The 14794-nt window shown below is 39.5% G+C and overlaps 1 protein-coding gene across 2 annotated transcripts; it reads right to left on the reverse strand.

Moving 5' to 3' along the window:
* Positions 1-7904: 7904 nt before the first annotated feature.
* LOC136560645 (tuftelin-like) lies at positions 7905-14691 on the reverse strand. Of its 2 annotated transcripts, XM_066556610.1 has the most exons (11): positions 14381-14691; positions 13257-13334; positions 12667-12774; positions 12083-12142; positions 11601-11681; positions 11228-11335; positions 10892-10986; positions 10218-10323; positions 9671-9754; positions 9042-9142; positions 7905-8636 (listed from the first exon to the last, which is right to left on the reverse strand). In XM_066556610.1, the coding sequence occupies exons 3-11, from the start codon at positions 12715-12717 to the stop codon at positions 8540-8542; spliced, it is 783 nt and encodes a 260-aa protein (XP_066412707.1). In that variant the 5' UTR covers positions 12718-12774; positions 13257-13334; positions 14381-14691; the 3' UTR covers positions 7905-8539. The 2 variants fall into 2 exon arrangements, with proteins under 2 accessions (XP_066412707.1, XP_066412708.1); XM_066556611.1 differs by lacking the exon at positions 12083-12142.
* Between the last annotated feature and the right edge of the window lie 103 nt (positions 14692-14794).

Genomic DNA, 14794 nt, shown 5'->3' on the forward strand with positions numbered 1-14794 from the left:
CTTTTACGACAGTTTTACGACAGTCGCGCTTTACGGCAGTTTTGCGACAGTCGCGCTTTACGGCACCTTTTACGACAGTCGCGCTTTACGGCACCTTTTACGACAGTCGCGCTTTACTGCACCTTTTACGACAGTTTTACGACAGTCGCGCTTTACGGCAGTTTTGCGACAGTCGCGCTTTACGGCACCTTTTACGACAGTCGCGCTTTACGGCACCTTTTACGACAGTCGCGCTTTACGGCAGTTTTGCGACAGTCGCGCTTTACGGCACCTTTTACGACAGTCGCGCTTTACGGCACCTTTTACGACAGTCGCGCTTTACTGCACCTTTTACGACAGTTTTACGACAGTCGCGCTTTACGGCAGTTTTGCGACAGTCGCGCTTTACGGCACCTTTTACGACAGTCGCGCTTTACGGCAGTTTTGCGACAGTCGCGCTTTACGGCACCTTTTACGACAGTCGCGCTTTACGGTAGTTTTTATTTTGAATTTTTCTATTTTTCAAGCTTTTTATATTATTTTTAGGGTTTTTTTGATTTTTAAATTTTTTTCTATTTTTAAAGCTTTTTATTTTATTTTTAAATTTTTTTATTCGATTTTTATTTTTAATTTTTTCTATTTTTGAGGCTGTTTATTTTATTGTTTAATTTTTTAATTCTATTTTTATTTTTAATTTTTCGATTTTTAAAGCTGTTTATTTTTAATTTTAATTTTTGATTTTTATTTTTATTTTGAATTTTTCTATTTTTAAAGCTTTTTATATTATTTTTAATTATTTTATTCGATTTTTATTTTTATTTTTTCTATTTTTAAAGATTTTAAATTTTTTTAATTCAATTTTTATTTTGAATTTTTCTATTTTTCAAGCTTTTTATATTACTTTTAATTTTATTTTTATTCGATTTTTAAAATTTTTTTCTATTTTTAAAGCTTTGTATTTTGTTTTTTTGATTATTTATTTTTTATTCGAATTTTAATTTTAAGTTTTCTATCTTTAAAGCTTTTTATTTTGTTTTTTTCGATTTTTATTTTGACGTTTTCTATTTTTAAAGCTTTTTCTATTATTTTTAATTTTATTTTTTATTCGATTTTTATTTTTAATTTTTTTTAACTTTTTATTTTGTTTTTCTAAATTTTTTATTCTAATTTTAAATTTATATTTTCTATTTTTGAGGCTTTCGATTTTATTTTTAATTTTATTTTTTATTCGATTTTTATTTTTAATGTTTTTAAGCTTTTTTGTTTTTTTTTTAATTTTATTTTTTATTCTATTTTTTTTCTATTTTTAAAGCTTTTTATTTTGTTTTTTTAATTTTATTTTTTATTTGATTTTTATTTTGAATTTTTCTATTTTTAAAGCTTTTTTTATTTTTTAATTTTATTTTTATTTGATTTTTATTTTTAATTTCTTGATTTTTAAAGCTTTTTATTTTGTTTTTAAAATTTTTTTTAATTTTTATTTTTAATTTTTCTATTTTTAATCCTTTTTATTTGTTTTTTATTTTGTTTTTTAAATTTTCTATTTTTAAAGCTTTTTGTTTTATTTTTCTTTTTAATTTTTGATTTTTTTTATTTTGAATTTTTCTATTATTTAAGCTTTTTATATTATTTTTTTTTCTTCGATTTTTATTTTTAATTTTTCTATTTTTAAAGATTTTAAATTTTTTTAATTCAATTTTTATTTTGAATTTTTCTATTTTTCAAGCTTTTTATATTATTTTTTTATTTTATTTTTTATTCGATTTTCATTTTTAATTTTTTTTAAGCTTTTTATTTTTTTTCTAATTTTATTTTTATTCGAATTTTAATTTTATTTTTTCTATTTTTGAGTTTTTTTTTTTTAATTTTTCTATTTTTAAAGCTTTTTATTTTGTTTTTAATATTATTTTTATTCAATTTTTATTTTGAATTTTTCTATTTTTAAAGTTTTTTATTTTGTTTTCCTAATTTTATTTTTTATTCGAATTTTAATTTTAATTTTTCTATCTTTAAAGCTTTTTATTTTGTTTTTTTCGATTTTTATTTTGAATTTTTCTATCTTTAAAGCTTTTTATTTTTAAATTTTTTTTATTCGATTTTTATTTTTAATTTTTCTATTTTTAAAGATTTTAATTTTTTTATTTGATTTTTATTTTTAATTTTTCTATTTTTAAAGCTTTTTATATTATTTTTTAATTTTCTTTTTTATTCGATTTATTTTTAATTTTTTTAAGCTTTTTATTTTGTTTTTCTAATTTTTTTAATTCTAATTTTAAATTTAATTTTTCTATTTTTGAGGCTTTTAATTTTATTTTTTAATTTTATTTTTTAATTTTTATTTTGAATTTTTCTATTTTAAAAGCTTTTTAGTTTGTTTTCTTAATTTTATTTTTTGATTTTTTTTAGTTTTTCTATTTTTAAAGATTTTAAATTTTTTTATTCGATTTTTTAAAAATTTTTTTCTATTTTTAAAGCTTTTTATTTTGTTTTTTTAATTTAATTTTTTATTTGATTTTTATTTTTAATTTTTCTATTGTTGAGGCTTTTTATTTTTTAATTTTTTAATTTTTAATTTTATTTTTATTTTCTCTATTTTTAAAGCTTTTTATTTTGCTTTTTTAATTTTAATTTTTGATTTTTATTTTTCATTTTTCTATCTTTAAACCTTTTTATTTTGATTTTTTCAGTTCATTTTTTATTCGAATTTTATGTTTAATTTTTCTATCTTTAAAACTTTTTATTTTGTTTTTTTAATTTTATTTTGTATTTGATTTTTATTTTTAATTTTTCTATTTTTAAAGCTTTTTATTTTGTTTTTTAAATTTTTTTTAATTTTTATTTTTAATTTTTCTGTTTTTAATCCTTTTTATTTGTTTTTTATTTTGTTTTTTAAATTTTCTATTTTTAAAGCTTTTTATTTTATTTTTCTTTTTAATTTTTGATTTTTTTTATTTTGAATTTTTCTATTATTTAAGCTTTTTATATTATTTTTATTTTTTTCTTCGATTTTTATTTTTAATTTTTCTATTTTTAAAGATTTTAAATTTTTTAATTCAATTTTTATTTTGAATTTTTCTATTTTTCAAGCTTTTTATATTATTTTTTAATTTTTTTTTTATTCGATTTTCATTTTTAATTTTTTTAAGCTTTTTATTTTTTTTTCTAATTTTATTTTTTATTCGAATTTTAATTTTATTTTTTCTATTTTTGAGGTTTTTTTTTTTTGAATTTTTCTATTTTTAAAGCTTTTTATTTTGTTTTTAATATTATTTTTATTCGATTTTTATTTTGAATTTTTCTATTTTTAAAGTTTTTTATTTTGTTTTCCTAATTTTATTTTTTATTCGAATTTTAATTTTAATTTTTCTATCTTTAAAGCTTTTTATTTTGTTTTTTTCGATTTTTATTTTGAATTTTTCTATCTTTAAAGCTTTTTATTTTTTAATTTTTTTTATTCGATTTTTATTTTTAATTTTTCTATTTTTAAAGATTTTAATTTTTTTATTTGATTTTTATTTTTAATTTTTCTATTTTTAAAGCTTTTTATATTATTTTTTAATTTTCTTTTTTATTCGATTTATTTTTAATTTTTTTTAAGCTTTTTATTTTGTTTTTCTAATTTTTTTAATTCTAATTTTAAATTTAATTTTTCTATTTTTGAGGCTTTTAATTTTATTTTTTAATTTTATTTTTTAATTTCTATTTTGAATTTTTCTATTTTAAAAGCTTTTTAGTTTGTTTTCTTAATTTTATTTTTTGATTTTTTTTAGTTTTTCTATTTTTAAAGATTTTAAATTTTTTTATTCGATTTTTTAAAAATTTTTTTCTATTTTTAAAGCTTTTTATTTTTTTTAATTTAATTTTTTATTTGATTTTTATTTTTACTTTTTCTTTTGTTGAGGCTTTTTATTTTTTAATTTTTTATTTGATTTTTATTTTTATTTTCTCTATTTTTAAAGCTTTTTATTTTGCTTTTTTAATTTTAATTTTTGATTTTTATTTTTCATTTTTCTATCTTTAAACCTTTTTATTTTGATTTTTTCAGTTCATTTTTTATTCGAATTTTATGTTTAATTTTTCTATCTTTAAAACTTTTTTTTTTGTTTTTTAATTTTATTTTTTATTTGATTTTTATTTTTAATTTTTCTATTTTTAAAGCTTTTTATTTTGTTTTTTTAATTTTTTTAATTTTTATTTTTAATTTTTCTATTTTTAATGCTTTTTATTTTGTTTTTTATTTTTTTATTTTTATTTTAAATTTTTCTATTTTTAAAGCTTTTTATTTGGTTTTTTTAATTTTATTTTTATTTAATTTTTATTTTTAATTTTTCTATTTTTAATGCTTTTTATTTTGTTTTTTATTTTGTTTTTTAAATTTTTTATTTTTAAAGCTTTTTATTTTATTTTTTAATTTTATTTTTTATTTGATTTTTATTTTTAATTTTTCTTTTTTTAAAGCTTTTTATTTTGTTTTTTAATTTTTTATTTGATTTATATTTTGAATTTTTCTATTTTCAAAGCATTTTATTTTATTTGGTGCTGCCCAACCCTGCTGTAGTGCATTTTTATACTTTGTAATACTTTGAAGGAATTTTGTTTTGTATCCCCATATTTTTCCCAAATGGTTTATCCCAGACTGTATCCCCCTCCTTTTACCTGTGTTATCCCTCTCCCGGGATGAGATCATCCCCAAACCCCCACCCTGGCTCTCTGTCAATCACTCAGATCCCATCCCCTCCATCCAGAAGTTTCTGTCCAGGTCATCGAGTGATCAGCCAGAGGCCAGGGGTCAGCCCCCCAGGCCTTGCCCCATACGCTGTCCTGTATGTCTATCCCCCAGTACCCATCCCTTAGGGTCACTCATTGGTTGGTAAAATGTTCTCTACTTTGGGCTTCCACCTCCCTTTAAATGTAACCTTGGCACATCTCCCGGGGCTCTCGGCAGGAGCCCCCTGAGGTGCAGCAGCTCCTTTGGGATCCTAATAAAGCCTTGGATTAACCCCTGCTAAGAGTCGGCCCTTTCTCTTCTACCAATGTCTCTGGTGTCTCTTCTGCAGCAAAGGCGCCAGCCCAGGTGCCCTCAGTACCCTCGGGGCACACACAGAGAGTGTCTCCCTGCCAGCCCAGGTGCCCTCAGTACCCTCGGGGCACAGAGAGTGTCTCCCCCCAGCCCAGGTGCCCTCAGTACCCTCGGGGCACAGAGAGTGTCTGCCCCCAGCCCAGGTGCCCTCAGCACCCTCGGGGCACAGAGAGTGTCTCCCTGCTGTCAGCCCAGGTGCCCTCAGTACCTCGGGGCACAGAGAGTGTCTCCCTGCTGCCAGCCCAGGTGCCCTCAGCACCCTCGGGGCACAGAGGGTGTCTCCCCCCAGCCCAGGTGCCCTCAGTACCTCGGGGCACAGAGAGTGTCTCCCTGCTGCCAGCCCAGGTGCCCTCAGCACCCTCGGGGCACAGAGGGTGTCTCCCCCCAGCCCAGGTGCCCTCAGTACCCTCGGGGCACACACAGAGAGTGTCTCCCTGCTGCCAGCCCAGGTGCCCTCAGTACCCTCGGGGCACACACAGAGAGTGTCTCCCCCCAGCCCAGGTGCCCTCAGTACCCTCGGGGCACACACAGAGAGTGTCTCCCCCCAGTCCAGGTGCCCTCAGTACCCTCGGGGCACACACAGAGAGTGTCTCCCCCCAGCCCAGGTGCCCTCAGCACCCTCGGGGCACACACAGAGAGTGTCTCCCTGCTGCCAGCCCAGGTGCCCTCAGTACCCTCGGGGCACACACAGAGGGTGTCTCCCCCCAGCCCAGGTGCCCTCAGCACCCTCGGGGCACAGAGAGTGTCTCCCCCCAGCCCAGGTGCCCTCAGCACCCTCGGGGCACAGAGGGTGTCTCCCCCCAGCCCAGGTGCCCTCAGCACCCTCGGGGCACAGAGGGTGTCTCCCCACTGTCGGCCGTGTCGGGCTGCCCCCCCGGTGTCTGCCAGCTTGGGGTTGGCTGAGGGTTCCTGAGAGGCTCACACAAACCCACTCGGCTGCTGATTGTGGTGGTGTTTGAGGGTCCCCAGGACGAGGGAAGAGACGAGAATCTTGACTCCACCTTTCACAAGGCTGAAATATTATTTTATGATCTCTATTATATTAAAAGAAAATGAGATATTAGAACTATACTAAAAGAGCAAGGAGACATCAGAAAGATGGAAAGGAATGAATAATAAATACCTGGGACTGCTCACAGCCCCGACACAGCTGGACCATGATTGGTCATCAAGTAGAAACAATGCAGAGGAGACCAATCCAAGATGCCTCTGTTGCCTTAATCACCTCCAGCCCACACTCCACAGCCAGCAGATCGTTATTGGTTCCATTTCTGTTCTGAGGCTTCTCAGGACAAAAATCCCAGCAAAAGGATTTTTATCGAACACGTCAGTGCCAGGTGATGGCACAGGCAGCATGGGCTGGCCGAGGTCACTGTGTCATCCCTGCCAGCCCAGGTGTCACAGCAAGGAGGAGAGTTCACCCTGTGCTCACCCTGCAATACAGAGCAATACAGAGCAATACAACACAAAACACATATTAACACAAGATGATAACCTTTTTCTATTTTCATTACATGTGGATTTATTGTTACAGGAAACCCAAAACAACAAAAGCACACAGAAAACAACACCCATCTACCATTAACAACCCCTTCAGATTACACACAAACTCACCATCCCTCCCATCACAACTGCTAAATTACACCCCAGCAATCATTGGTCCTCGGGAACGTGGTTCCCGGAGCCTCTAAAAAAAATCCTCCTGCCTGACGAAAACCCCGGTCCCTGGCCGGTCCGCACCCAAACTTTGGTGATGAACTCGCCTCGCAGACCAACCGGGTCCGAGGAAAAAAAAACCCAGCTGGGGGGGAAAGAAAAACCCAGCTGGAGATTTGGATAAAAATGGGGTTAAAAGGTTAAAATTTGGGATAAAATGGGTTAAAATATGGTTTCAAAGGAGTAAAAATAGGGATAAAAAGGGGAAATTGGGGAAATGTGTAGGGATAAAAATAGGGAGTAAAAGGAGTTAAAATAGGGATAAAAATGGGTTAAAAGTGGGTTAAAAAATGACCCAAAAATCCCCTGAAAATCTGCCCAAAATCACCCCAGATCACCCTAAATCCCCTTAAAGGTCCTGGAATCCCTGGGGGGCCCAGGGGGACCCAAAAATCCCCAAAGAAATTCCCAAAATCACCCAATTCCTCCCTAAAATCACCCCCAAAATTCCCTCTTTTTCCTTTTTTTTTTCTTTTCTGTAACTTCCTCATTTTTCATCTCTCTCATTTTCCTGTCTTTTTCCCTTTCTTTTTCTCTTTCTCTCTCTCTTTCATTTATCCCCTCTCTTTTTCTCTTTTTTTCTTCTGTATTTTTCTTTTTATTTTCATTTCTCTCTCCTTTTTTCATCTTTTTCTCTCTTGGTCATTTCCAGTAATCCTTTGACCATTCCCAGTTGTCCTGGGGGTCCCCTCTTGGTCATTCCTGAGGGTCTTGGGTGTCCCCAGGCCCCACTCCCCGTAAATCCACGGATCCTGGGGCTCCAGACCTTTTGAAGAGAAATTCTTGGGATCTGGAGGTGAATCCGAGACCCCTCAAATCCCACCCTGAGTGCCCCAGGTTTTGGGAACCCAGAAAACCCTAATCCCAATCCCAAAGTTACCCCATTCCTATGGAATCAGGACGCGCAAAAACCCCAAAAGCCAAAAAGAAAAGCCCTGGAAAAATCCCCAAATTCCCAACCTGAGCCCCACCCTGGTTTTGAAAACTGGGAAAATCCCAATCACAAAGTTTCACCCTGCCCATGGAATCAGGACCCGGAAAAATCAAAAAAAGCCAAAAAACCCAGTAAAAAGCCCCCACCTTCCCCCCAAAATTCCCAATCTTTTCCAAGCAACCACAACTTCTGGGATTTAAAGCAGAAAGAATTTTTTATCATTAATACGAAAACCAGGAATTTAAAAATTCCAAGGGAATCCCAAGGGATCCTGGTTGGAGCCTCTGGGGTCAAACATGGGATTGGGGCAGTCCTGGGCCAAAATTCCCAAGAATTCCGGCCTGTGCCCCACCTCACCTGGAGACTCTGATAATTTACAGAAATAAATACAGGGAATAAAATCCCAAAATTGTGGGGATTTCAACAATAATCAATTGGGGGGATAGCATGGAATTTTGTGGGAAAAGCAGGGAATTACGTGGGAAAAACACAGGATTCAGCAGGAAAGACATGGAATTTTTAGGGTTGGGAGAGCATTTTCCAAGTCCAAGGGTGGTGTTGGAGGTCGACGATGTGGTGGCTCCCAGCTTTTTGGAATCTTCCTTCAGGAAAAAAGCAGAATCCAAGATTTTGATTTGGAAATTCCCCAAAAAAAGGGTGAAATCCAGAATCCAGTTGGGAAAAACCTCTGGAATCCACACAGGAATGGCAAGAGCCAGAAAATTGCTGGGAAAAGGGGAAAAATTCCTGATTCTGACCTGGAATCGTGCCTGGGGCGATCCCAAACCTCTTCCCTCGGGAAGGGCTCTGAGTCCAGCTGGAAATTCCGGTCATTCCAAAGGGGAAGGATCCGGCTGGGCCCAGACCCCAAAATTCAGGTTTACCACTCGGATCAGGGGCAGTGGCTTCGGGCCTGGGACGCATTTGCTGGGAAAAGGGGGGAAAAAAAAAAAGGAATTTTCAGTAGGAAAAAACAGGGAAAAGGGTTTTGGGGAGATCGGGATTCCTAAAAATTCCTGTGGGAGGGATTTGGGATCTGCTGCAGACATGGAAAAATTATGGGAGATTTCAATTATACCCGAATCTGGAAGAGCATCACAAAATTCCAAAAGTTGGTCCCTAAATTCCAAAGAGAATCCCCAAAATCCAGAAGAAAATCCCCAAAATCCAGACGGCACTTCCAAAGCTGCAGCCCCAAATCCAAAAGTTCATTGCCTAATGCAAGGAGAATCCTCAAATCCAGAAGAGATCCTGGAGTTCCCAACCTGAATCCCACCATTCCCAACCCAGATCCCAGAATTCCTGACCCTGATCCCTGAATTCCTGCTGCACCTGCTGACGTATTCCGACTTGGAGCGTGTGCGGGCACTGCTCCTGCCCCGGCTCACTTGTTTCTCGATCAGGTGCTCAATCTGGTCATGCATCTCCAGATTCTGGGGAAAAAAAAAAGAAAAAACTGGGATCTGGAAAGGATTTTCCAACCCTGGAGAGCTGCCTTGGAATGGTCCGTCTGTGCCCGGAATGGGAATTTCTGGGATTTGGGGTAATTTGGAGCATAGGAATGTGACTGGGAAGCTCCTGAGTTATTTGGCAAAGTTTGTCCCAGGAAAAATGAGGATCGGGGGAATTTTCCATCTCAAAATCCTCAATATCACTGTTGGATTGGGAATTTCCCAGGAATTTCCCAAATCCTGGCAGAAATGGTCAGGCTCAGGTTGGGAATTTGGGTTTTTTTCCAGCTTTTTTTTTTGGTCTTGTGGGACTTTCTAGATCTTGATTCCCTCCCATCCTTTTCCTCCCTTTTTCCTGCTCTTCTCACCTTTTTCCTGCTTTTCCCCCATTCCCAGTTCCCCAGCCACCCCCACAAGGAGCCCAACCCCGATCCCGACATTCTCAACCCTGGTCCCGACATTCCAAAAAGATCCAAGCTCGGATCCAGCCCCCAGAATTCCGGGCCCTACCTCTGCTTCCAGGTAGGAAACTCTTTCCTTCAGCTCCTGGATCGCCGCGTCCTTGGCCTGGATCACGCTCTTGGAATTCTGCAGCTGCAACCCAGACATTTCCAAGGGATTGGCAATTCCCGCGTTTTTTCCTGGGTTTTTCCTGCTTTTTTCTTTTTCTTCTCTGTTTTTTTCCCAGGATGTTTTCCTGGTTTTTCCTGGATTTTCTCCAGATTTTTTAATGGATTTTGCCTGGATTTTTCCCTGGTTTCTCCTGGGTTTTTTCCCAGTTTTTCACAGATTTTCCCCCAGTTTTTCCCAGATTTTTTCATGTTTTTCCTGGGTTTTTTCACAGGTTTTTTGTCCCTTTTTTTCTAGATTTTTCCCGAGATTTTTCCCAGGTTCTTTCCCAGGTTTTTTCCTAGGTTTTCCTAGAATTTTCCTGGGTTTTCCCCTATTTTTCCCCCCTTTTCCCCATTTTTTCTGTGAATTTTTCCCCATTTTTTCCCAGAGTTTTCCCCATTTTTTTCCCTGGATTTTCCAAGGTTTTTCCCAGTTTTCCCATCACCTGCTTGATCATCTGGGGGACTTTGCGCTGCTGGCTCTTGAGCATTGGTTCCAGGTGATGGATTTTCTCCCGGAGCCCCGCCACCTCCTTCTCCAGCTGGGATGAGCTGAGAAAATACCGGGAAAAATCTCCAGGAACACTCTCCAAAAAAACTAGGAATGCCCACATCAAAAGAAACCCAGAATTCCTCCTCCAAAAACAGCCTGGGAATGGTCACATCCAAAAAAAATTGGGGGTGTTCAGCTAAAAAAACTGAGATTGCTCACAGCAGAAAAACCTGGGAATGTTCATCCCCCCCCAAAAAAATGGGAATGTTCACCTAAAATAAACTGGGAATGTTCACAGCCATAAAGCTCTGGAATTCCCACTCAAAGGAAAAAAAAAGGGAATGTCCACTACAAAAAAGCCAGGAATGCTCACCCCAAAAAAACCCTGGGAATGCCTGTCCCAAAAAATGTGGGAATGCCCAGCCCCGCAAAAAACTGGGAATGCCCATCCCAAAAGACCCTCGAATATTGGGAACAAGTGGGGACATCAGGAATTGGGCATTCCTGGGATTTTCTCATTCCCGGGATTCCCCCATTCCCACAATTCCCATTCCCAGATTCCCAGACTCCTGGAACTCCCATTCCCGGATTCCCACACTCACGGAATTCCCATTCTTGAATTCCCACCACTCCTGCTGCGCCGCTCTTTCCCGTTCTGCCTTCCGGAGCCGCTCCAGATCTGCCTGTCCCAACTCCATCCGCACCAGCAGATGGCGGTGATCCTGCGGATTGGGGAACGGGATATGGGATAACGGGATAATAACGGGATAATGGGATATGGGATAACGGGATATGGGATAATGGGATACAGGGATAATGGGATAGCGGGAAACCAGGAATGGGTCAGGATATCAGGAATGGGGTGGGATATCGGGAATGGCCTCCGACTCATCCCAATCCCAAATCCACTCATCCCAGCGCTGGTTCCTGATCCCAAACCCCTCGATCCTGATCCCAAATCACCTTTTCCATGCCTGCCAGGAGCCTCTGGAGCTGCTCCACCTCTGTCTCCGCTCGGCTGCGGGCGGAATCTGCCCACTCCGCGTCCTCCTGGCACCACAGCAGCGCCCTCTGCAATGGGAAATCCAGGAATTCCAGGAATTCTGGCTCTCCCGGGATCCCAGGACACATCCCAGGACTTTCCTTGGTAGGAGGATTTTCCTGGAGATCCCTCAAAAACCCTAAGGGGAATAGTTCCTCAAAAACCCCAGCATCTCCTCTAAAATTCCAGAATCTGGACAAAATTGCCCCTAAAATTCCAGAATTTGGGAAAAATTCTCCTCCAAGATTGCTGAATTTGGGTGAAATTCTAGGTTTTTGGGAATTCCAGGCTCACCTCGAGGCCGCTCCGCTCCAGCTGGTGCCACTTTTCCGCCTCCTGGAGCCTCCACAGGAGCCGCAGGGCCTTGGGGTCCTCCTGCAGGAACGGCCCCAAAAGGCCCCAGTGTCCCCCATACATCCCAAAACTCCCAAATTTTGTGTTTTCCAAGAGCTCAAAAATTCCCCAAATTTGGTGTTTCCAAGATGTCAAAAATTCCCACATTTTTGAGTTTTCCCAGAGGTCAAGAATCCCAAATTTTTAATTTTCCAAGAGCTCAAAAATTCACAAAATTTGGGATTTTTGGCTAAAAACCGAACCTCCCAAATCCCAATTAAAACTTAGAATTTCAGGACTCAAACTTTGGTGGAAAACACCAAATATTCCCAAATTAACCCCAACTATTCCCTATTTTTGGGTGGAAAACAGGTTTCTTAAACGTTTTCACCCTGACCCAAATCCTGTCCTGGAAAATTCCAGAATTTTTTTCTGTTCCCTACTGGATTATCCTGGGAATTTCCCTGGCAGGAGCAGCTCTGGTTCCGCTTCTCCAGCACCACCTGGAATCCGGGGAAAAAAGGGGGAAAATCGGGATTTATCCCAAATTTTTCTAATTCCTCAATTCCCTTTTCCCAAATTTCAATTGATGTATTCCCAATTTAAATCCATTTATTCCTAAATTTCTATGGATTTATCCCCATTTTCCCCCCTTTTTTTTATTTCCAGGACCTGCTCCTACTTCCCAATTTGGAGCAAAATTTGGGAATTTTGGCAAAATAGCAACTCCAAAATTCCAGGATCATCCCTGGGAGCTGTGAAATCCCTCCAGAAAATCCCAAATTTCACATTTTTCACCCCAAAACGGTATTTTCCTGTTTTCCCTACCAAAAATTGGAAATTTTCCCTTTCACCGCCCCAAAAATGGGAATTCCTCCCTTCTTCCCAGAAAAAAATGGGAATTTCCCCTTTTCCCACTGGAAAAATTTGGATTATCCCCCTTTTTCCACCCAAAATCCCTCTGGAATGGTTTCTCCAGGGGAAAATTCCACTTTTTTTTTTGTTTTGTAAATCCCTAATTTTTTACCTCAGAGCTCTCTTGGAATTCCTGAAATTCCCAGAATTCCAGAAATTCCATCCGGGTCTGGAGTTTGGTGCTCAAATCTTCACGGAGTTTTTTGAGGGCACTCCCAGCCTGGAAAAAAAAAGGGAAAAGTTGGGGTTTTCTTGGGATGTGGGAATTTTCAGGGAATTGGGAGGGGGGGAAAAAGGTTAAACAGTCCAAGTAAAAATGGGGAAAAATCCAATGAAAGGAAAATAAAGGAAAATAAAAATTGGAAATCTGGGGAACTTTTGGGGAATTTTGGGATAATTCAGGGAAAATTTGGGGGAATTTTGTGGGAATTTCAGGGGAATTTAGAGACATTTTTGTGGAATTTTGAGTGAATTTGGGTGGAATCTGTGGAACTTTCAGGGTAATTTTGGGGAAATTTTGAGGGAAATTTTTTGGGAGTTTTGGGGGGAATTTGGGCTGAGATTTGGAGAATTTTGGGAGGATTTTTTTGGGAACTTCATGTAAACTCAGGGGCTTTTGTGAGAAAATCAGGGAATTTTACAGGAATTTGTGGGAATTTTGCAGAATTTTCGGGGAATTTTGTGGAATTCTGGGAATCTCACCTCCTGGATGTGCCGGACTTCGCTCTTGAGTTGTGTCACCGGCTCCTCCTCGTGGTCGGCGTGAGCCTTGAGGTAAACCTGGAATGGAAACGGGAATGAAATGGGATTGGAAACGTCCCAAATCCCTCTGGGAATTCCAACGGATCCAGAGGGGGTGGGGCAAGGCTTCCCAAAATTTCCCGGAATTTTTTGTCCCTGAATTTTCCTGTTAAATTTTAATTTTCCAGGGTTTGTTTTGGGAGGGGTTTCCCCACCTGTGTTGTTCCCAAGGAGTGGAATTCCCTGAAATCCACAAGGAATTCCTGAAATTCCACCTGGAGTCCCTCAAATACACACTAAATCCCAAAAAAGTCCACGTTTTATCCCTAAAATTCCACACGGAAATCCCAGGATTTGGGGCACCTTGACGATCTCCTCGTCGCTGCCCTTGGATTTGCCGGTGTGCCTGTGGCCCACGGAGGCTGTGCACAGCGCAGATCCCAACATGCAGGGCATGGACACAGAGTTGTGGGGTGCCGTGGGTGCTCCATGGCTGCAGCATCCAGCTGTGCCCTGTGTGTGTGCCCGGCACAGCCACGTGCTCAGAGTGTGCAACTCCCCTTGAGCCCAGCATGGCCTGTCCCTAGCTGGGTCTGCCCTCCTGGGGGGTCTTGGCTGGCAACTCCCAACTTTCAGCTACCCTGCCAAATCTGCTGGGCTCTGCCATCATTTGGTGCTGCTCCAGAGCTGACAGTGGGGTTAAAAGCAGTCAGGGAGGTGGGGACAGAACCCACATGGAAAGTATTTTCAGCGAAGAGGAAAGCCCTGCCCTGTTTCCAAAACTGACAGTGTCTGAATCCTGCTGTGTCCCAGCTGGGTAGACAGGGGAGGCTGTGTCTGGGTAGGAGTGGGGTGCTGAGTACCAAAGGGAGTGGGGTGGATGGAGGGTCGGGGTAAGGTGCTGCATCCTGCGGGGTGAAGGGTGGGGACCATGTCCCTTGTGGGTGTGAGGTGCTGGGGGGGGCATCTGGGCAGGTGCAGCTCCTGCCCGGGAGAGGGATGGGTGCTGGATGGGTGCAAGTCCCACGTCAGAGCAGACCCTGGGTGGGTGCATGTCCCGGGAAGGTGCTGGTGCACGAGGGTACCTCACGGATGTGGCCAAAGTTGGATGGAGCACGGGTGGGTGCCCGCCGGGGCAATGTCAAGTTCTGAGCGAGGCTGGGTCCCGGTGGTGCCAAGCACCGAATGGGTGCGGGTGTCGCTGGTGCCGGTCCCTAGGTGGCTGTGGGACGCGGGTGGTGTCAGGCCCCGGCTGAGTGTGCGTCCCGACCGGTGCCGGTGTCAGGTGCGCCCACTCCCCTCGTTAGCCTGCACGGGGTGCGAGGCGGCGGGACGGGACGGCGGGCGTGGCCGCGGGGATGGGGCGTAGCCATGCGGCCCCCGGTCCCCTCCGGGCCGCCCGGGCCTCGCCCCGCCCCGTCACGTGACCGCGGCGGCGGGGCGGGGCGCGGCGGCGGCGCAACGGGCGGGGCGGGGGCGGGGCCCGGCGCGGCTCCGGG

The sequence above is a fragment of the Molothrus aeneus genome, chromosome 10, assembly GCF_037042795.1.
Source record: "Molothrus aeneus isolate 106 chromosome 10, BPBGC_Maene_1.0, whole genome shotgun sequence".
In the NCBI taxonomy this organism is placed as follows: domain Eukaryota; kingdom Metazoa; phylum Chordata; class Aves; order Passeriformes; family Icteridae; genus Molothrus; species Molothrus aeneus.